Below are 24,290 nucleotides of genomic sequence, written 5' to 3'. Positions count from 1 at the left end.
CACATGTTCACAAAACCATAATTAGACAATACAGAAAAATTTTAGAGAAAATCATGAAAGCAGCCATGGAAAAATAATATATTACATACAAGGAACACAGATAAGGAAGGCAGCTAACTTTTCATCAGAAAAAATATTAGAAGTAATGCCAAAAGAAATTCTTCAGACTGAAAGGAAATTATACCAGATGGACACTGGAATCTATAGAAAAGACCATAGAATACCAGAAATGGTAAATACATGGGTAATGTGAACTTACTATGTTGTACAGTTCTTAAATTTTATGTAAGAGTACACAAAATATAACTTAAGTCTAATGTAATAAGAGTAAATATTATAATTCCTAGACCATTGTGGCTCATAAACTTTAGTGTGCATCAGAACCACCTGGAGGGCTTGGTAAATAATTTTGCTGGGCTGTCTCCCAGAGTTCGTGATTCTGAAGGTTGGGGACTGGGGCCTGGGGATTTGCATTTCTCATCATTTTCAAAGTGATGCTGCTGTCTTGGTACCGTACTTTTGGGAACTGTTTTGTTTTGTTTTGTTTTGTTTTGTTTTTAATGCAAAGAAGCATAGCTAAAAAGCAAAAACATAAATTAATTTTTAAAATATTCGATTTATTGAAAAGATATCAGAAAAGAAGGGACACAGGAACAACAAAAAAAAACCCAAATGGGATCAATAGAAAATATATAGCAGTGTGGTAAACTTAAGTATAGCCATCCTATTATCATATTAAATGCCAATTAACTATAAATACTTCAGTTAAAAAGTAGAGATTAGGCTTGACTCAATGGCTCAGTCTGTAATCCCAGCACTTTGGGAGGCCAAGGCGAGTGAATTACCTGAGCCTGCAGGTTTGAGACCCACCCTGGCAACTTGGCGAGACCCCGTCTCTATAATAAATCAAAAAAATTAGCCGGGTATGGTAGCACGCACCTGTAGTTCCAGCTACTTGGAGGCTGAGGCGGAAGGATTGCTGGAGCTCAGCAGGTCGAGACTGGTGACCAGGAGCATGACACTGCACTCCAGTCTGGGCAACAGAGTGAGACTCCAAAAAAAAAGAGTAGAGATTACGAGATTGGATTTAAAAAAGTAGGGCTTACCTGTATGATGTCTACAAGAGTTGTGCTTAAAATATAAAAATCATAGGTTGAAAGCAAAAGGATGAAAAAGATATGCCATGTAAATAGTAACCATAAGAAAGCTAATGTGACTATATTAATATTAGAGAAAATAGATATCAAGACAGTATTATCAGACAGAGAAATATTAATAATGATAAAAAGTTCACTAGGAAGATGTAACAATCCTAATATAGATGTATTAGTATATACTTAATAACTTCAAAATACATGAAAAGCAATAATTGAGATAACTAAAGGAAGGAAGAAATAGACAAATCCACAATCATAGCTGTAGATATTTGGGTTTTTTTTTTGTTTGAAAACTGGATTTATTGAGAGGACAGAAATGCTCCTACAGTGGAAGTGGACCTGAGAGGGTTGCCCTGGTTTCATTTGTTTTTTTCTTGAATCGGAGTCTCACTCTGTTGCCCAGGCTAGAGTGCAATGGCACACTCACAGCTATCAAAGTCTCGACCTACTGGGTTCAGGTTATTCTTCCACATCAGTCTTCCAAGTAGCTAAAACTACAGACGTGCACTGCCATGCCCGGCTAATCTTTTGATTTATTACAGAGACAAGGTCTCGCCAAGTTGTCCAGGCTGGGCTTGAACTCCTGGGCTCAGACAATCCTCTCACCTCCATCTCCCAAAGTGCTGGGCTTACAGGCATGAGCCACTGGGCCTGGCCTAATTGTAGATCTTAACACTTCTCTTCCAGTAATTGATAGAATAAGACAAAAAAAAATCAGTACAAATATAGAAGATCTGAACCGCACATCAGTAATTTTGAGCTAATTAATATTTGCACCCGGGCTTGGTGGCTCAGCCTGTAATCCCGCACCTTTGGGAGGCTGAGGTGAGTAGATTGCCTGAGCCCTCGGGTTTGAGACCCACCTGGGCAGCGAGACCTCATCTCTACAATAAAGCAAAAAATCAGCCGGGCGTGGTGGCACATGCCTGTAATTCCAGCTACTCGGAAGGCTGAGGCGGAAGGATCGCCGGAACCCAGCAGGTCGAGGCTGCGGTGGCCAGGAGCGGCCACTGCACTCCAGTCTGGGCAACAGAGTGAGACTCCGACTAGAAAAAAAAAAGTTGTAGAACACTATACCCAACAACTGTAGAATGCATCTTCTTTATACATGTACTTGGCTTGTTTATCAACATAGACTATATAGATATACTGGCCCATTAACAAATATCTATAAATTTTGAAATATTCAATCATACAGAGAATTTCTCTGACCACAGAATTTAATTGAAACAATAGGATCTCAGAAGACACACAAGTATTTGGGAATAAACATAGTTGTAAATACTCAAGAAATCTCAGTGAAAATTAGAAAATATTTCTACTTAAAAGATAGTTAAAATGCAACATTTAAAAACTTACAGGGTAACCAGTTCCAACTTTTGTAAGAGTGTCTCCTGCATTTTCTAAGGTTCTTACAGTTTGAAGTTTTACATTTAGGTCTGCGATCCATTTAGAGTTAATTTTTGTATATGGGGATAGGTAGGAGTCCTGTTTCAATCTTCTACATGTGGTCAGCCAGTTTTTCTAGCACCATTTACTGAATAAGTTCTCCTCTCCCCAGTAGTGGGTGGTAGAGGTTTTGTTGAAGATGAGTTGGTTGAGAAATTGAGGTTTTGTTTCTGGAATCTCAATTCTATTCCATTGGTCTATATGCCTGTTCTTGTACCAATACCAGGCTGTTTTGATTATTGTAGCTTTATAATATAGTTTAAAGTCTGAGAGTGTGATACCTCCTGCTTTGTTTTTTTGCTAAGGATTGTTTTGGTTATTCTTGGTCGTTTATGTTTCCATATGAATTCCTGTATTGTTTTTTCTAGGTCTGAGAAGAATGTTGCTGGTAATTTTATGGGTATTGCATTAAATCTGTAGATTGCCTTAGGTAAAATGGACATCTTAACAATGTTGATTCTTCCAATCCATGAGCATGGAATATTTTTCTACTTGTTTTGTGTCGTCTTTGATTTCTTTGAGCAGTGTTTTGTAGTTTTCATTGTAAAGGTCTTTTATGTCTCTGGTTAGGAAGATGCCAAGGTCTCTCTTTTTTTTTTTTTGGTGGCTATTGTAAATGGAATTGTGCTTTTTATTTGGTTTTTTGTTTGTTATTGGTGTATAGAAATGCAGTTGTCTTTTGTACATTTATTTTATACCCTGAGACTTTGCCAAAGTCCTTTATCAGTGCAAGGAGGTTTTTGGCTGATTCTCTTGGGTTTTCAAGGTATACACTCATGTCATCTGCAAAGAGAGAGAACTTAAATGGCAACCAATTCCTGATCAAAACCCAAAGTGCACAGGCCATAAGAGATAAGATAGACAAGTGGGACCTCATTAAACTGACAAGCTTCTGCAAAGCCAAAGAAACCATCAAGAGAGCAGAGAGACAGCCCACAGACTGGGAAAAAATATTTGCCAACTCTGTGTCTGACAAAGGCCTAACATCAAGGATCTACAAGGAACTCAAACATGCTGAAAAGAAAAAAACAAACAGCCCATTACAGAGCAGGTAAAAGATGGATAGACACTTCTCAAAATAAGACATACGAGCAGCCAACAGATACATGAAAAATGTTCAGCCTCACTAGTCATCAAGGAGATGCAAATTAAAACTATACTGAGATACCACCTAACTCCAGTCAGAATGGCCATCATTAATAACTCAAAAAGTAACAGATGCTGGAGAGGATGTGGTGAAAACAGAACATTTTTACACTGTTGGTGGGAGTGTAAACTGGTACAGCCTCTGTGGAAATCAGTGTGGCAATTCCTAAAAGTTCTAAAAATCGACCTTCCATATGACCCCACAATCCCCCTACTGGGAATATACCTGGAAGAACTCAGGTCACTCTATAAAAAAGATACCTACACATGTATGTTTATCGCAGCATTGTTCACAATAGGAAGAACATGGAACCAACTATGCTGCCCATCAAAAGAGGACTGGATTAAAAAAACATGGTACATGTACACAATCGAATATTACACAGCTGTAAAGAAGAACAAAATCATGAACTTCGCAGCAACTTGGATGGAATTAGAGCATATAATACTGAGTGATCTCTCACGGAAACAAAGAGCTGAGTATCACATGTTCTCATTCATAAGTGGGCCTTGAACAACTACTGTATTACTATAAGAAAAGGATTGAATAGCGGGAAACTGGGGTGGGGGTGGGATTGACAGTAGTCAATAACTGCCTGGGGAAGGGGGGGCACACGTCATCAACAAGGGTACCTGCACAATGAATATTTGTGTACCTAACCCTGAATTGTACCCCACAATTTCAAAAAAAAATTAAAAGAGGAAAAAAAGAAAAAACCTTACAGGGTATAGCTAAAGCAGCATAGAGGGAAATCTACAACTTTAAATCTCTCAAAGGTTTAAATTTCTACCTAAAGCTAGAGAAAGATCAAAGTAGGTAGAATGGCAAAAATAATAAAAAGTAGTAATCAGTGATGTGGAAAATAGATAAATATAGATAAGATTAATAAAGGTGAATCTACATGTTTGAAAGGATTAATATAATTGATAAATGCATGCAAAAAGAAAAAAACAAAAATTATGAATATAGTGAGAGTCTACAGACATTAAAGGAATAATAAAGGAATATTTTGAACAATTTTATGTCAATAAATTTGACAACTTAGATGAAATGGCCAAGTTTCTTAAAAAAGGAAGTCTGCCAAAACCAACACAAAAGGAAATAGAAAAATTGGAATAACTATATGGCTATTAAATAAATTAAATCATTAAAAACCTCCCCACAGAGAATACTCCAGGCCCACATGATTACACTTTTGAGATATATCAGGTATTTAAGGAGGATATAGTACCAATTCTATATGAACTCTTTCCAAAAATAGAGAAAGAATGAATGCACCCTAAGTTGTTTATGAAGTAAGCATAACTCTGGTACCAAAACCTGTCAAGGATATTATAAGAAAATAAATTATAGATTTATATCTCTCAAGAATAGACCCAAAATTCCTTAACAAAATATTATAAAATCAGATACAGCAAGATATAATAAGGAGGGCCATTGCTTTACTAAACTCTGGTGTGGCCATTTGCTCTTTGAGCTATGGCTGCCACCATGTTTTATAAGCTTTGGTCCCCTCTCCTACCTTGGAGAGGTGAATCTCCTCTCTCTTGTTCTTTCTAATTTACTTTCTAAACAAACTATATTTTCCAATCTTTAAAAAAAAAAAAAAAAAAAAAAATATATATATATATATATATATATATGATAATACATCATGACCAGATGTGGATTATTACAGGAATACAAGATAGGATTATTCACAAATCAATTAGTGCTGGCCAGGCATGGAGGTTCATGCCTGGAAGCCCAGCAATTTGGGAAGTTGATGAGAGAGGATTGCTGAGGCCAAGAGTTTGAGAAAACATTTGTCGAAGATATATCTGATAAAGGACTGTTATCCAAAATATGTAACAACTCTTAAGGGCAAAAGATCATGATACCTCACCAAAGAAGATATACAGATGTCAACCATGTGAAAAGATATTCAACATCATATATAATTAGGTAATTGTAAACTAAAACAAGACAGCATTGTGCACTTATTAGAATCCAAAGGCAAGGCTGTGTAGCAACAGGAAATCCCATTGATTGCAAGTAGGAATGCAAAATGGTACAGCCACTTTGGAAGACAGTTTGGCAATTTCTTACAAAACTAAACATACTCTTTTGTTTGTTTGTTTGTTTGTTTGTTTGAGTTGGAGTCTCACTGTTTCACCTAGACTGGAGGGCAGTGGCATGCTCCCGGCCACTGCAGCCTCTCCCTGCTGGGCTCAGGCTACCCTTCCACTTCAGCCTTCCAAGGAGCTGGAACCACAGGCCTGCGCCACACATCCAGCTAGTTTTTTGATTTATTGTAGAGATGAGGTCTTGCCAAGTTGCCCAGGCTGGTCTGGGAGCCTCTCACCTCAGCCTCCCAAAGTGCTGGGATTATAGGCGTGAGCCATTGCGCCCAGCTATAACTAAACATACTCTTACTGTTCAATCCAGCAGTTGCACTCCTTGGTATTTACCAGAGAAATTGCAAATATTTGTCTACATGAGAGCCAGCCTGCATATGGATGTTTATGGCAGCTTTATTTATAATTTCCAAAATTTGAAAGCAACCAAGATGTCTTTCAGCAGATGAATAGGTAAATAAACTGTGGTACATCTAGACAATGGAATATTATTCAGCTTTAAAAAGAAATTAGCTATCAAGTCATGAAAAAACATGAAACCTTCTTAAATGCATATTACTAAGTGAAAGAAGCTCATCTGAAAAGGCTACAAACTGTATGGTTGCAACTAAACAACATTCTGGAAAAGGCAAAACTCTGGAGAAAGTAATAAGATTGGTGGTTGCCAGCATTAGGAACAAGAAAAGGTTGAAAAGAGCACAGAGGATTTTTAGGGCAGTGAAATTACTCTGCATGATTCTATAATGATGGAAACATGTCAAAACCCACGCAATGTATAACACCAGGAATGAACTCTAGTGTAAACTAAGGTCTTTGGGTGATGATGATGTGTCAGTGTAGGTTCATCAGCTATAACAAATGTACCACTCTGGTTCAGGATGTTGATAGTAAGGAGGTTGAGGGGTGGGATCTGAGGGTATATGGGCTGGTAGTGAGTGGAAAGGGCGGAAGATATGGAAGTTCTCTTCATCGTCTACTCAGTTTTGCTGTAAACCTAAAACTACTCTTAAAACGTCTGTTTAAAAAAAAATTAAACACCTGGGCTCAGTGGCTCAGCCTGTAATCCCAGCACTTTGGGAGGCCAAGGCAAGTGGATTGCCTGAGCTCATGGGTTCGAGACCATCCTGGGCAACTTGACAAGACTTCATCTTTACAATAATTCAAAAAAAAAAAATTAGTCAGGCATGGAAACATGTGCCTGTAGTTCCAGCTCCTTGGAAGGCTGAGGCAGAAGGATCGCCTCAGCCCAGCAGGTCGACGCTGGGGTAGCTGTGAACATGTCACTGCACTCCAGCCTGGGCGACAAAGTGAGACACCAACTCAGAAAAAAAAATTATACAATCTGTTCACCATATTTAAAGGAATAAAGGAGAAGAATCACATGGTCCTATCAGTAGATACAGAAAAATCATTTAATAATGTTAACACTCATTCATGATAAAATTCTTTACAAACTGGAAATAGAAGGGAACTTCCTCAACCTGATAGAGTTCATATATAAAAAATCTACATATGACTTTATACTTTTTTTTTTCGAGTTGGAGTCTCACTCTGTTGCCCAGGCTGGAGTACAGTGGCACACTCACGGCCGTGTGCCACTCACGGCTACCTCAGCCTCAACCTGCTCAGCTCAGGTGACCCTTGTACCTCAGCCTTCCAAGTAGCTGGAAGTACAGGCATGCACCACCACACCTGACTAATTTTTTGATTTATTATAGAGATACGATCTGTTCAAGTTGACCAGGCTAGTCTCAAACCCATGGGCTCAGGCAATCCTCTCACTTCGGCCTCCCAAAGTGCTGAGATTATAGGCTTGAGACACCTCGCCCGGCCTGGCATTATACTTAATGGTAAAATTTTTAGTGCTTTGCCTCTAAGATCGGAGAGTGGATTGCCTGAGCCCGTAGGTTTAAGACCCACCTGGGCAACTTGGTGAGACCTCATCTCTACAATAAATTAAAAACTAGCCGGGTGTGGTAGTGCGCGCCTGTAGTTCTGGCTACTTGGAAGACTGAGACAGAAGGATCGCTGGAGCCCAGCAGGTCAAGGCTGCAGTGGCGGGGAGCGTGGCACTGCATTCCAGCCTGGGCGATGGAGTGAGACTCCAACTCAAAACTAAAAACAGAAAAAAAGGAAACAATGTAAACAATGTGGATACACTCACCATTTCTATCCAACATTCTGTTGTGCAATAAAGTAAGAAAAAGAGATAAAAGTCATAAAGATTGACAAGGAATAACTAAATTTGTTTTCACAAATGGCATAATAGCCAACATAGAAAAACCTAAAGAATCCACAAATCAACTAGAATTTAAACAATGAATTTTGAAAGTTTCCAGATATAAAGTCAGTATTTTAAAAATTGGTTTTATTTCAGTATACTATCAGGAAACAACTGGAAAATGAAAATTTTAAGAATGATATCACTTGTAATAGCATAAAAGACCTAAATGGAGAGAGAAACCATGTCCATAGATTGGAAAACTCCATATTGCTAAAATATCAGTTCTGTTAAAATTTACATGTAGAGTTAAACAGTCCTAAACCTAGCAGGCTTTTCTTCTTTCTTTCCTTCCATCTTCTCTTCCTCTCTCCCTCCCTCCCTTCCTTCCTTTTTTAATAGAAATTGTCAAGCTAATTTTAAAAATTCTATATAAAAATGGGGAGGGTAGCCCAATAGGGAAATGGGTTAGAATATCAAAACCAATCTAATTGAATGAAATAGAGACTCTAGAATAAATGCACACTTATATTGGTAGTTGACTTCATAAAGGGACAGAAGCATTTCAGAGAAATGGAAGGGTATTTCAACAAATAATACTGGAACAACTAGCTATCCATGTGGGAAAAAAGTAAACGTTGACTCTTTCTCATGTTTTACAAAAAGTAAAATTGGTCTAAGTTGTATCAAAAGGCTAAACATAAAGGCTAAAACTATAAAGCTTCCATAGATAAACTCAGGGAAGTATCCTAGGGTTCTGTAAGTAGGCAGAGATTTCTTAAAGTGGACAAATAAAGTAATTATCAAAAAAACAAAAGATGATTTGGGTTTAATTCAAATTTTAAAACTTCTGTGCATTAAAAGGTACCATTGGGAAAATAAATAGGCAAACTACATACTAGAAACAAGTATTTCCAAAACATTTATCTGAAAAAAAGACAATCCAATGGACAAAACACTTGAATAGACACTTCCCAAAGGAAGATCTATGAATGGGCCTATTGGCACATGAAAAATTACTCAAAATCATTTAGTCATCAGGGAAATGAAAATTAAAAGAATAACAAAATACTGCTACATGCACTTCAGAGTTGAAACAACTGTTAACATCAAATATTGACAAAGATAAGGAGCTACCATAATTCCTAAACATTGTTGGTGAAATTCTAAAATGGAATACCACTTTGGAAAAAAGAAAAGCATGGCAGTTTTTTATAAAATTAAATAAATGTCTGTAGTTCTACTTCAAGGTATGTACCTAAGAGAATAAAAATAGCCGGGCTCAGTGGCTCAGCCTGTAATCCCGCGCCTTTGGGAGGCTGAGGTGAGTGGATTGCCTGAGCCCGCGGGTTCGAGACCCACCTGGGCAGCGAGACCTCATCTCCACAATAAATCAAAAAATCAGCCAGGCGTGGTAGCGCATGCCTGTAATTCTGGCTACTCGGAAGGCTGAGGCGGAAGGATCGCCAGAGCCCAGCAGGTCGAGGCTGCGGTGGCCAGGAACGGCCACTGTGCTCCAATCTGGGTGACAGAGTGAGACTCCAACTCAAAAAAAAAAGAATAAAAATAACTGTTTACATAATCATTTTTGCAAGAAAGTTCATAGCATCTTTGTTCATAACTTTATAGCCCAAACCTGGGATCAGTTCAGTAACAGAATGGATAAACAAAATGTGGTGTTTCCTTACATTGGAATTCAACACAGCAATAAAAAGGAATAAACTACTGACATGCTGAGCAGAAGAAGCTGAATACTAAATAGTGCATATTGTATGGTTCCATTTACATGAAGTTGGAAAACAGGGGAAGCAAATCTATGGTGAAAATATCAGAAAAGTGGTTGCTTCTGCAGAAGGACTTGACTAGAAAGAGCAAACCTTTTGAGATGATGGTAATTTGTGATTTGATAGTGTGTTTTACATGGATATATTCATTTGTCAAAACGTAATAGAATTGTACCTTTCATTTTCATGTACATTTCTTTTTTTCTTTTTTTTTTTTTTTGAGTCATAGTCTCACTCTGTTGCCCAGGCGGGAGGACAGTGGTACACTGACAGCCACTGCAGCCTCAGCCTACTGCACTCAGGCGATCCTACCACCCTGGTCTTCTAAGTAGCTGGAACTACAAGCATCCACCATCATGCCTGATTAATTTTTCTTGATTTTATTGTAGAGATGAGGTCTTGCCAAGTTGTCCAGGCTGGTTTCGAACCCATAGGCTCAGGCAATTCTCTCACTTTGGTTTCTCAAAGTGCTGGGATTATAAGCATGAGCCACTGCACCCAGCCATTCATGTACATTTCAATTTTCATTTCACTGTATGTAAATTTTACCTATAAAGAAAAAGTATTACAAACAAACTACAATTTCACATTCATTCCTGGGAGAAATTTTTTAGTAAACTAAGAGCAGTGGACAGATTATTCCTCAAAACAAGAGCAAAAGAAATTTTAGAAGTAGCCATATTAGGGATTTTGTAGGAGGATTAAATAACCAGGCAGGTAAAAAGTGACTGGACGGGCAACCCCCTTGGGTTCCATCCCACTGGGGGAGCTTTTCTGTCTTCTCAATAAATCCTGCTTTCTAAAAAAAAAAAAAATTGGACTTTGTAAGTGATTGTTATATACAGAATTAAAAGCACAAGAGTTTTGACAGATGCACTAGGTACTCAAAGTGGTAGAAGATTTGACCAGTGGAGAAGTTTTAGAAAAAATGTCCAGACATGATACTTTAGCCACATTATATAGGAAGTTGTTTGACAAGTATCCATTACACTGAATAGTTCTAGAATTAGAACCCCGTGCCCCCAGAGAAGTCAGGGTATTAAAAAGTATTTTTTTAGGCCGGGCTCGGTGGCTCAGCCTGTAATTCCGGGCTTTGGGAGGCTGAGGTGAGTGGATTGCCTGAGCCCGCGGGTTTGAGACCCGCCTGGGCAACTTGGCGAGACCGCATCTACAATAAATCAAAAAATCAATTAGCCGGGTGTGGTAGCACACGCCTGTAGTTCCAGCTACTTGGAAGGCTGAGGCGGAAGGATCGCCTGAGGCCAGTAGGTCGAGGCTGCGGAGGCTGCGGTGGCCGGGAGCGGCCACTGCACTCCAGTCTGGGCGACAGAGTGAGACTCCAACTCAAAAAAAAAGTATTTTTTAAATTATTAGTTTGTTAAGAAATTGTAAGAACCTGAACTGTCTTAAAAATAATCTTAGTAAAATGAACAGTATTTCCAGATTAGATTTTCTGTAGATTATCTAGTCAGAGGAGAAAACACAAGAGAAATAATCAAAGAGACATGAAAAATGTATTTTGTTCTTTTAGCTTTGCTTGACAGCACAAGTAATCCCATACAGAAATGGCTATTAAGGAAAAGACTACACTAGAGACAAGTTTAAACCATGGTGTTTTTTAAAGTCTTTGAGCCAGTTAAATAAAACCTAATAGAACTTGGTCATCAGTTGAAAAGATGGGCACTTATATAATAATAGGGGAACCTGACTTGTACTTCAAATAATAGATCTTTGGAAGAGGGACATAAATGTCGTTCACAGATCATCTGATAAAAATGTGGAATTATTTTTTCTTGATTTGGAAAAGTTTTATATAGCTTCCCCCCAAAAAAAACCCTCCAGAAGTGTAGAAAGTCAGCATCCCCTGAAATTCTATATCCTTCTTTGAAGTTTGATACATTTAAGCATACATTGTATGCTAAAATATAAGATGGGCCTTCCCCCACCCCAGTTTTCCCCCAGAGAAAAGTCAATTGCTTTATATTTGAGGTATTATTTTTGGTGTGTTACATATTCTCTCAATTAGTCTATTTTGCACAAATACTGTTTGGTGACGACACACTGATTTCTAATTTAATTTTTTTGTGAATAGAAAATGTTCTTTGTATGATTTCAGTCCTTTTAAAGTTATTGAGACTTGTTTTACATATTGTCTGTTGTAGAGGATGCTCCATTATGCTGTTGGGTTGAGTGTTTCACGTATGTTCATTAGAGAAAATTGATTGATAGTGTTGTTAAAGTCTTCTGTATTCTTACTGATTTTTTATCTTATTGTTGTATCAGTTACTAAGAAAAAATGGCTATGATTCAAATATTTGTCCCCTCCAAAAGTCATATTGAAAGTTAATTCCCAGTGTGGAATGTTGAGAGATGGAGCCTTCAAGAGATGATTAGGTCATGAGAATTCTGCCCTCATTAACGGATTAATCCATTTATGGATTAATGAGTTATCAAGGGGATAGAACTAGTGGCTTCATAAGAAGAAGAGAGACTTGAGCATACCATATTAGCACCCCTTGTCCCCTTGCCGTGTTATTCCCTGCACCACCTTAGTACTATTCAGAAAATCAAAACCAGCAAGAAGGCTTTCACCAGATGTGGCCCCTCTACCTGGGACTTCTCAGCCTCTATAAGAAATACATCCCTGGTTGGGCTGGTGGCTCATATTTATAATCCCAGCACTTTGGAAGACCAAGGCAGGAGGATTGCTTGGGCCCAGGAGTTTGAGACCAGCATGGGCAACATATCAAGACTTTTTTTTTCTTTTTTTTTTTTTGTTTTTTTTGAGTCGGAGTCTAACTCTGCAGCCCAGGCCAAAATGCTTTGGCATGATCATGGCTCACCATAGCCTCTACCTCTTATTTCCCCAATTTATTGACCCTTTTATCATTATCATTATGCAGTGTCTCTCTTTTTCTTTAGTAATATACCTTCTTTAAAGTTTTTATCGAATATTAATACAGCAATTCCAGTTCTATTATGATATGGTTACCTTGGTTTATCTGTTTTTCATCCTTTTTTTTTTTTTGAGTTGGATTCTCACTCTGTTGCCCAGGCTAGAGTGCAGTGACACTCTTATGGCTACCGCAGCCTCTTCCCGCTAGGCTCAGATGATCCTTCTATCTCAGTCTTCCAAGTAGCTTGAATTCAGGCACGTGCCATCATGCCTGGCTAATTTTTTGATTTATTGTAGAGATGAGGTCTTGCCAAGTTGCCCAGACTGGTCTCGAACCCGTGGGCTCAAGTAATCCTCCTCACCTTGACCTACCAAAGTGCTGGGATTATAGGAATGAGCCACTGCACCTGGCCTTTCATTCTTTTACTTTCAACTTGTTTGTGTCTTTCAATCTAAAGTTTGTCTCAAGACATTTTGTAGAAGTATATAGACATCTTATAGTTGGGTCTTGGTTTTTTTAAATTTTTAAATTTTTTAAATATAAGTAGAGGTCAGGAATGGTGACTGATGCCTGTAATCCTAGCACTTTGGGAGGCCAAGGCAAGAGGATTGCTTGAACCCAGAAGTTTGAGATCAGCCTAGGCAACATAAGGAGACTCTGTCTCTATAAAAAATAAAAAAATTGACCAGGCTCAGTGGCTTAGCCTTTAATTCCAGCACTTTGGGAAGCCGAAGCGAATGGATTGCCTGAGCCCGCAGGTTTGAGACCAGCCAGGGCAACTTGGCGAGACCTCGGCTCTACAATCATGAAAATTAGCCAGATGTGATAGCATACGCCTGTATTTCCGGCTACGTGGAAGGCTAAGGTGGAAGGATCGCCGGAGCCCAGCAGGTCGACACTGGAGTGGCTGTGAACATGCCACTGTACCCCAGCCTGGGCGATGGAGTGAAACCAACTCAAAAATAATAATAAATAAATAAACAAATAAATAAATAAATCTGCTGGGCATGGTGGGGCACACATGTAGTTCCAGTATTTGAGAGGCTGAGGCAGAATGATCTGAGCCCAGGAGGTTTAGGTTGCAGTGAGCCATGATTGTGCCACAGCCCCCCAACTTGGGTGAGGGAGTAAGACTTTTAAAAAATATCAATAAGCCGGGCTCGGTGGCTCAGCCTGTAATCTCGCGCCTTTGGGAGGCTGAGGTGAGTGAATTGCCTGAGCCCGTGGGTTCGAGACCCGCCTGGGCAGCGAGACCTCATCTCTACGATAAATCAAAAAATCAGCCGGGCGTGGTAGCGCATGCCTGTAATTCCGGCTACTCGGAGGGCTGAAGTGGAAGGATCGCTGGAGCCCAGCAGGTCGACACTGGAGTGGCTATGAACAACATGCCACTGTACCCCAGCCTGGGCGATAGAGTGAAACTCCAACTCAAAAATAATAATAAATAAATAAACAAATAAATAAATAAATCTGCTGGGCGTGGTGGGGCACACATGTAGTTCCAGTATTTGAGAGGCTGAGGCAGAATGATCTGAGCCCAGGAGGTTTAGGTTGCAGTGAGCCATGATTGTGCCACAACCCCCCAACTTGGATGAGGGAGTAAGACTTTTAAAAAATATCAATAGATGATTAGATAGATAGATATAGAAAGTTTATTGGGACAAATTTGAGGACTTCAACCTGGGAGCATTGATTCAAGTTGCCCTGTGTGGTGTCATGATATAAATACTAGTTTTCGTCGACGTCCATGGACTCAACTCCCATAGCCCTTGTCACAGTCTTTTATTATAATGTTGGGGTATTTTAGACCTCAGGAGCAAGGCTCAGGACATAGAATCTCTCTCTCTGACCTTCTCCTGTCTTGCTTTTACCTGCCCAAGGCAAAACTCTAATCTGATGATGGATCAAAAGATTCTCATTCCAGAGAAGGCCCTGCCCTATACTCTGGAGGAAGAGTGCTGCAGAGAGGCCAAGAAGAATCTGAACAAACAGGCCTTGCTGGGTTTCTCCACTCAGTCTGCTAGTATGAGATCATGCCCTTTTTTGTCCAATCATATTTCTACATGGTTGTCAATCATGCCTGTCTAATGAAACCTCCATGAAAACCCAAAACGACAGGATTCAAAGAGTTTCTGGATAGCTGAACATGTGAAGATTCCTGGAGGGTGGCATGTCCGGGGTAGCTCCGCACCCCTTCCCCCATACCTGGTCATACTCATCTCTTCATCTGTATCCTTTGAAATATCCTTTATAATAATCCAGTAAATGTAAGTGTTTCCCTGAGTTTTGTGAGCTGCTCCAGCAAACTAGTCAAACTCAAAGAGGGAGGTCATGGGAACCCCAACTTAAAACCAGTTCTGTCAGAAATTGCGGAGGCCGGGACTTGCAACAGGTTTCTGGAATGGGGGGCTGTCTTGTGGGGCGGCCCTCAGCCTGTGGAATCGGACACTGTCTCCGGGTAGATAGTGTCAGAATCGAATTAGAGGACACTCAGCTGGTGTCCGCAGCTTGGTGTGTGGGGAAATCCCCCCACATTTTGTCACAGAAGTTTTATTCTGTATTAATGATAATTGTGGTGGTGTGAGAGCAGAGGGAAAAACATGGTTTGAGAGAGTTTTTTCCCTAAATATCCTGAACATGCATTCTGATTAACAGCAGCTACAAGTAGCTTTTTAAAGGAAAGAGGGATAGGCAGTTTTTGTTTACCAAGAATTTATATTAAAATAACATACACAAGTTATGGATTGGCTCTACTTTGTTCTTTGTATCACACATTCCAGGAACATGAAGATAATGAGTCTGGTTTGTTTGTTTTTTTAATTCAGTCTATAAATCTTTGCTTTTTGTTCACTAGTGTATTAGCATTTAATGCAGTTGTTGATACGGTTGCATTTGCATCTGCCATTTTGCTGTTTGTTTTCAATGTCTCCTGTCTTGTTTTGTTCCTGTGTACCTCGTTGGCTGCCTTCTTTTGTGTTAAATATTTTTTAGGTTGCAATTTTAATTTCTCTGTTGATTTCTTTTAAAACATGTATGTGTTTTTTATTTTAATAGCTTTAGGGAGTACAAATAGTTTCTGGTTACATGATTGTGAAGAAGTCTGGGTTTTAAGTGTACCCACCGCTCCCACCTGTGCACATTGTACCCAGTAGGTGATTTTTCATCCCTCCACCCCTTCCCTCCTCTTCTGTTGAGGATTTTTTGTTTTTATTATTTTCTTTGAGACACAGTCTCATTCTTTCACCCATGCTGGAGTGCAGTGGTTTAATCCTGGCTCATGCAGCCTTAAATTTTTGGGCTCAAGTGACCCTCCCATCTCAGCCTCCCCAGTAGCTGAAACTACAGATGCATGCCACCACATTCACGTAACTTTTTTACTTTTATTTTTGCAGAGACAAGGTCTCTCAGTGTTGTCCTGGCTGGTCTCAAACTCCTGGACTCAAATAATTCTATTGCCTCAGGCTCCCAAAGTGCTGGGATTACAGGTGTAAGTCACTGCGCCCAGCCTGTTGATTTTTAAAAAAAAATTTTTTTATGGCCGGGCGCGGTGGCTCAAGCCTGTAATCCCAGCATTTTGGGAGGCCAAGGTGAGAGGATTGCCTGAGCCCACGGGTTTGAGACCAGCTTGGGCAACTTGGTGAGACCTCATCTCTGCAATATATCAAAAAAATTAGTCGGGCATGGTAGTGCCCACCTGTAGTTCTGGCAACTTGAAAGGCTGAGGCAGAAGGATCACCTGAGCCCAGCAGGTCAACACTGGGTATCTGTGAGCATGCCACTGCACTCCAGCCTGGGCAACAGAGTGAGACTCTGAAACATACAAAAAAATTTTTTTTGAGAGTTTTTTGTTTTTTGTCTTTACTCTGATTCTCTGGCTGAAGTGAGAGGTTTGTTTTGTTTTTGTGACTCTAGGAATTATAATATGCACTTTTAATATAACATGACATACTTTGGGTTAAAACTGACTTAATTCTGTTAAAAAACAAAAAGCAGCTTTACCACTATATAGCTTCATTTTCTCCCACCTCCTCCTTACTATCATCATCATATATATTACATTTGTATCTGTAACAAATCAACAATACAGTATTATAATTATTGCTTTAAATCATCTTATGTTTTTGCTAAAGAAATAAAGAGAATAGGAACAAAATATGTGCATACACACTGTGTTTTATGTGTATCTACGTATTTACCATTTCTGGTATTCTTCTTTCCTTGCTGTGGATTTTAGTTATTGTCCGATATTGTTTCCCTTTATCCCAATGGATGTTTTTTAGTATTACTTCTTAATTGGTCTATGTAATAGTCTGTTTTGCGTTACTATAAAGGATTACCGGTGGCTGGGTAATTTATAAAGAAAAGAGGCTTATTTGACTCACAATTCTGCAGGCTGTACAAGAAGAAGCATGGAACTGGCATTTGCTTGACTTCTGATGAGGCCTCAGGAAGCTTACAGTCATGCTGGAAGATGAAGAGGGAGCAGGCATGTCACATGGCAAGAAAGGAAGCAAGGGAGAGAGAGAGAAGGAGGAGGAGGAGGAGGAGGAGGAGCAGCTAGGTTCTTTTAAACAACTAGTTCTCACATGAACTAATAGAGTGAGACTTACTCATTATCTTTAGGGAGGGCACCAAACCATTCATGCGGGATCCGCCCCCATGACCCAAAAACCCCCAGGCCAGGTCCCTCTTCCAACATTAGGGATTACATTTCATTGACTTGCTACAATATATCATCTAAAATCTTCACTGATTCTTTATTCTGCTCTCTAAACCTACTGTTGAGCCATCTTAGTGAATTTTCATTTCCTTTATTATAATCTTTAACTCTAGAGTTTTCAGTTGGTTCTTATAATAACTGCTTTTAAAATCTTTGCTAAATATATGATGTCTGTCAGTTTCTGCTTACTGTACTTTTTCTTGTTTTCCTATTTCTTTACATTTCTAGTAACTTTTGGTTAAAAATGTAACATTTTAGACAATATTTTGTAGCAACTCTATATTTTAGTTTTTTGGAGTATTATTGGATTTGTTTTAGTCTATGCAAACACTGATATCTCATCCATTTATAAACCTTTTTTGTTTTTGTTTTTTTTTAGTTGGAGTCTCACTCTGTCACCCAGACTGGAGTGCAGTGTCCGCTCCCGGCCACTGCAGCCTCGACCTGCTGGGCTCCGGCGATCCTTCCGCCTCAGCCTTCCAAGTAACTGGAACTACAGGCACACGCTACCACGCCCAGCTAATTTTTTTTATTTGTTGTAGAGATGATGTCTCACCTGCCCAGGCGGGTCTCGAACCCAAAGGCTCAGGCAATCCACTCACCTCAGCCTCCCAAAGGTGCTGGATTACAGGCTGAGCCACCGAGCCCGGCTAATTTTTTGATTATTGTAGAGATGAGGTCTCGCCAAGTTGCCCAGGCCGGTCACGAATATAAATTTTTAAATTTATTTTTAATCCTGGCTGCCAAAGGATTGCCCCTCTATCTGCATATAGCTTAGTGGTTATGTTCAAATGTCTTGAGCCTCAAAGGCCCCAAATTGACCTGTGTGTAGGTTAGGAAATCTATATAAAGTTGCTACCAGTTTTCAAGTCATCCTTAGCTTTTACTTTTTGCCATACTCTTGGTTCTTCCCTGCTCATTTGTATAGTTTCCTAGTTAGCCAATAATGGTAGTTTATTTCAGTCTTTTTATGACTTTCTAGTTTTCGGGATCTCCTTGTTAAATTTCTTGTCCAAATCTTGGACTTACAGAACTGTGGGTTTTCTCTGTTCTTTCCTGATTGAATTTGCCACTTTGAGTCTCATGTTTGTACTTACTGATCAACATCAAGTCTGTTCCTTCTGACAACAACACTGCTGGTTTTCACAACCAGCCCTGCACAAATAAAAGCGTTCTCACCAGGCAATTTGATGGTAATGGTGGGGTTGTGAATAACTTTGTGCAAAGAGGCCTCTAAGTTCCCCTGATCTAACCTGAAATCCTAGCAGTTTTTCAATAATAAACATTTCTTGTATGTTCTTGGTCTATTTCCAGTTCCCTGGAATGACTTTTTTTGACAATCTTGTTTATGTTTACACTTGTCTTTTGTGAAGAAGAATCACCAATTTCTTCGTGCTATCATAACTAGAAGTCCTTTTCTATGTTTTTGTTTATTCAACTTTATTATCCATATATTCTATATTCATGTTCACTTTTCCATTAATTGATCTATCAGAGACTGAGAGTGATATTTTAGTCTCCTAAAATTGTGTTTTTATCAATTGTTCCTTTTAAACAGTTTTGCATTTTATAATCCTGTGTTCTATTAAAATATTGTGTATTGTACTTTTTGGTTGGTATAAAATGTATCACTTTACCCAGGCTTCAATGCTACTGCTCTTATATTTTTCACTCGTGCTGCATGTCTGGACATCTCTGATGTTATTTTTAAACTGGACTTTAAATAATAAGATACAAGTGTTCACCTATGTCACTCATCCCCAAGACCACCCCTAGTTTTGGTGATTCACTAGAAGGACTTAGAGTACATGAGCACATACTTGTACTCATGGTTAAGATTTATAAGCCAGCCTCAGTGGCTCAGCCTGTAATCCCACGCTTTGGGGAGGCTGAGGTGAGTGGATTGCCTGAGCCCATGGGTTCGAGACCCGCCTGGGCAACTTGGCGAGACCTCATCTCTACAATAAATCAAAAAATCAGCCGGGCATGGTAGTGCATGTCTGTAATTCCGGCTACTTGGAAGGCTGAGGCGGAAAGATCGCTGGAGCCCAGCAGGTTGAGGCTGTGGTGGCCGGGAGCGGCCACTGCACTCCAGTCTGGGCAACAGACTGAGACTCCAACTCAAAAAAAAAAAAAAAAGATTTATTACAGTGAAGGATACAAAATAGATTTAGCAAAGGAATAAAGAGCCTAGGACTGAGCCCAGGGAAAACCAGGTGCATGTTTTCAAGAGTCCTCTCCCAATAGAGTTACACAGGATTTACTTAATTCCTCAGGAAACAAGTTGTCACATGTATGAAGTGTTGTCTGCCAGGGAAGCTCATTGGAGACTTAGTGACCAGATTTTCTACTGGGGACTGGTCACGTAGGTATCCTCTGCTTAGCACATACTGAAATTCCAGACTCCCAGAAGGAAAGCCGGTGTCTAGCATTAACCACATTGTTTGCACAGTCTAGACACAATAAGCCACCTTTATTCATTGGGGAACAGTGGGAACACTTCTGAAACCCACTTTCTCAGGTGTCAACCCAAGGCTAACTTTGCAAGTAGGTCTTTCTAAGATAGTAGTCTCAAGTCTGCTATATTCTTTTTTTTTTTTCTTTTTTTGAGTTGGAGTTTCTCTCTGTCACCCAGACTGGAGTGCAGTGGCCGCTCGCGGCCCCCACAGCCTTGACCTGCTGGGCTCCAGCAATCCTTCCACCTCAGCCTTCCAGGTAGCTGGAACTACAGGCGTGCGCTACCACGCCCAGCTAGTTTTTGATTTATTGTAGAGATGAGGTCTCGCCAAGTTGCCCGGGCGGGTCTTGAACCCACGGGCTCAGGCAGTCCACTCGCCTCGGCCTCCCAAAGTGCTGGACTTAAAGACTGAGCCACCGAGCCCGGCCTAGCTATATTCTTTTCTGCACATCTTTGTCATCTTTTTTTAATTGAACTACTACTTGTGTTTCATTAATGAGCATAATGCCCAAAGTTATTTTGTTGGTTTTTTGTTTTTGCAGTTAGGACCCTGAATGATTTTAAAATAGTTTTCTCTTAATTTATGTTATATAATTTCACTTATATATCAAATTAGGAATCATCATGAATAGTTTTGGTTTTTAATTCAAAAAATCTTTTTGTTGTTTTTCTAAAAAATAAAGTGTGTATTTGTTTTGAAACTTTAATAGACAACAATACTGTACTTTCTGTGGTTTAAATTACATGCTTGGAAGTTTTATATTTGGCAGTTCTTTTTATCTCCCTAACATTGTAATGCATTTGTTCTTTTGTCAGCACGATTACGTGGTGTTCATGATGGTTTGTTCACTGGACAAATAGATGCTGTGGATACTCTTAATGCCACATATAGAGTAACTTTTGATAGGACAGGGCTTGGAACCCATACCATCCCTGACTACGAAGTTCTTGTAAGTAGTATTTGATAATATTTTTGTGTTTCATGCCTATTAAATATGTTATATAGTGTTTTCATAGAAATTGTATTTTATGATAGAATCAAGACTTCAGCTTACAGAGGAAGAGATCCTTAGCAATTCTCAGCCCTGTCTACGGACTGCTGGATTACGGACTGTACTTAAATTTTTCATTTTTCAGAAGCTAAGGATCCAATTATTGTGCTTTATCCACACAGCGCTTTAGTGTAACCAAACTGATTGCTCTTGATTAACTATTCTTGAGGAAGAAGCTTCATAGCATTTTCATTCCAGCTATTAAGTTAAAGTAGTCCCCTTGAAAAATTATTTTAGAAGTATGAAGTAGCATCTTACATTTTAAGATTTGTTCTCCTGTTTTATCTTCCAAGGTATGCAGGGTGGGTATTAATTACCTTTGCTTTTTGCATGATGAAACTGAGACGTAAGTACATTGAGTATTCAAAGCTCTAGAGCTTGTTTCCTGTCAGGCTAAGACTAGAATCCAGATCTTTTGACTTTCTGGTACATTCCATTAAACTACTGGAACATTATTTCATGATTATGCTTGATTTAGCAATGTCATAGAAATCACACATCTTCCTAATAAGATAATTTTAAGAAATAACTGCAATCTGATAAAGTTTTTAGCAGATGAATTATGACGTTTATATAACAAAAGAATTTTCCTCTAGGCAGTATGGAAATTAAATTGTTCACTTTTAGCTTTGCTTTTTCATTTCTTTGTTATATATTTGATTTTTAAGGATTTTTACCTTATAATTAAAAATTAGAAATGTCTTTGACTCCTTAGTGCAATAATACAGAATTGCTTGATGCTTTATGATGATGAAAAAAATAAAATAAAATCTTTTTTTTTTTTTTTTGAGTTGGAGTCTTACTCTGTCACCCAGACTGGAGTGCAGTGGCCGCTCCCGGCCACCGCAGCCTCGACCTGCTGGGCTCCGGCGATCCTTCCGCCTCAGCCTTCCAAGTAGCTGGAACTACAGGCGCGTGCTACCACGCCCGGCTAATTTTTGATTTATTGTAGAGATGAGATCTCGCCAAGTTGCCCAGGTGGGTCTCGAACCCGCGGGCTCAGGCAATCCACTCACCTCAGCCTCCCAAAGGCGCGGGATTACAGGCTGAGCCACTGAGCCTGGCTATCTTTTTTTCTGATATGCACTTTTTAAAAACTTTCTTATCAAACAACTCTTTTAGAGATGCATAATAAGGGAGAAAGAAAATTTGGAATAAACATAGAGCAAAGTGCACCACCCTTAAGTTTTTACATTAAAGGATGAAATCTTTAGACCTCCCCTTTCAAAAAGGAAAATTGCTTTTCTGTTTCATTAATTTAATTAATTTTCTTTATGGGATCATCTAAATAGTTCTCCCTGGCTAAATAACAGTTTACTTTAATTATAGTAGGATATATTAGGATAGTCTAAATGTAGATAACCAAAGGTGGCCATAGAACACTTTAATATTAATCTTTGATTTTCTGAACTGTTTTGATTGTTTGGTTTGTTGTTGGGTTTTTTTTTTTTTTTCCTTAATTCTTTTTTGTGGGTTCAACTTTTTGGCAGTAATGTAGGGTTTTTATACCTTGATTTAAATTCTAGTCTTTGCTCTATATAGATAACATTCTAGGCCAAGCTCAGTGGCTCAGCCTGTAATCCTAGCACTTTGGGAGACCAAGGCGAGTGGATTTCCTGAACATGTGGGTTCGAGACCTGCCTGGGCAACTTGGCAAGACCTTGTCTCTACAATAAATTAAAAAAAAAAACTAGCCGGGTTGTAGTACATGCCTGTAGTTCTGGCTACTTGGACGTCTGAGGCAGAAGGATCCCTGGAACCCAGCAGTTCAAGGCTGTGGTGGCCGGGAGCGTGCCACTGCACTCCAGTCTGGGTAACAGAATGAGACTCCAACTCAAAAAAAAAAAAATTCTATAATAGTATAAATAATAAATTCTATATAAACCATAGAATGTGAGTAAGTATATATCTTAAGCTGAAATATAATGTTTATATGCCTAAATGATTGGTAAATTTCTTTAAGTTGTGTGAATTGTCTGTTTTCCCAAAGAGTAATGAACCTCATGAGTCAATGCCAATTGCTGCCTTTGGACAAAAACAGAGGCCTTCTCGATTTTTTATGACTCCACCACGGTTACATTATACTCCTCCTCTCCAGTCACCAATTACGGTAATATTTTAGAAATGTCATCAATATTTTGCTTTGTGAATGTGAACTATGTTCTTAAGAAATACACATCTACTACTACAACTTAAGGAGGTGAACACAGTATTTTGAGTTGAAAATATTAAATACAATAAGTAAATAGTTGCTTTAACTCCAGAAGTATTTTCCTTTATATATTGGATTTTAATATTGTGTTAATTATGATACAATTTTATATGAAAATAAGATGCTTCCTTTGAACAATGATTAAATGATTCCCTTTTATTCCCATAGGATAATGATCCTCTATTAGGACAGTCACCTTGGAGAAGTAAAATTTCTGGCTCTGACACTGAAACGTTAGGTGGTTTTCCAGTAGAATTCCTTATCCAAGTGGTAAGAATAGCTCTGAATATCTTGGCTGTTTGTTTAAAAACTCAATAAATGTCATTTGTGTTGTTAAAGTTGAACATTTTTCTTTTTTGAGTTGGAGTCTCACTCTGTCACCCAGACTGGAGTGCAGTGACCGCTCCTGGCCACCACAGCCTCGACCTGTTGGGCTCCGGCGATCTTCCGCCTCAGCCTTCCAAGTAGCCGGAATTACAGGCATGCGCTACCACACCCGGCTGATTTTTTGATTTATTGTAGAGATGAGGTCTCACTGCCCAGGCAGGTCTCGAACCCGCGGGCTCAGGCAATCCACTTACCTCAGCCCCCCAAAGGCGCGAGATTACAGGCTGAGCCACCAAGCCCGGCTAAAGTTGAACATTTTTCTAAGGCCAAATATTTTTACATCTTTTTTTAATCATTGTATGGGTTTTAAGAATTAGTCTTTCTAACAGAGCTTGAAAATAAGACTTAGAGGCCTTTCTTTTTTTTTTTTTTTTTGAGTTAGAGTCTCATTCTTGTCAACCAGGCTGGAATGCAGTGGCACACTCATAGCCACCACAGCCTCGACCTGCTGGGCTTAGGTGATCCTTTTGCCTCAGCCTGCCAAGTAGCTGGAACTATAGACAGATGCCACCACACCTGGCTAGTTTTTGAGGTTTACTGTAGAGACAAGGTCTCACCAAGTTGCCCAAGCTGGTCTTGAACCCCCAGGCTCAGGCAGTCTTCTTCCCTAACCCTCCTAAAGTGCTGGGATTACAGGCTGGGCCATTGTGCCCGGTCAGGTCTTTCTTTTGGGATTTTTTTTTTTTGGG

At 39.3% G+C, this 24,290-nt stretch overlaps 1 protein-coding gene across 4 annotated transcripts in view; it reads left to right on the top strand.

Moving 5' to 3' along the window:
- Nucleotides 1-24,290, top strand: part of LIN9 (lin-9 DREAM MuvB core complex component) — a 94,646-nt gene that overhangs the window by 32,906 nt on the left and 37,450 nt on the right. For all 4 annotated transcript variants that reach the window (XM_008060660.1, XM_008060659.1, XM_008060658.1 and 1 more), the window contains 3 exons: nucleotides 20,767-20,900; nucleotides 22,993-23,112; nucleotides 23,383-23,484. In XM_008060660.1, the coding sequence (XP_008058851.1) occupies nucleotides 20,767-20,900; nucleotides 22,993-23,112; nucleotides 23,383-23,484 (356 nt within the window). The remainder of the gene's footprint in view (nucleotides 1-20,766; nucleotides 20,901-22,992; nucleotides 23,113-23,382; nucleotides 23,485-24,290) is intronic.

The sequence above is a fragment of the Carlito syrichta genome, unplaced genomic scaffold (genome assembly GCF_000164805.1).
Source record: "Carlito syrichta isolate Samal-C Ts95f unplaced genomic scaffold, Tarsius_syrichta-2.0.1 Scaffold304687, whole genome shotgun sequence".
Taxonomy (NCBI): domain Eukaryota; kingdom Metazoa; phylum Chordata; class Mammalia; order Primates; family Tarsiidae; genus Carlito; species Carlito syrichta.
This window is presented reverse-complemented; position numbering and strand designations above follow the sequence as displayed.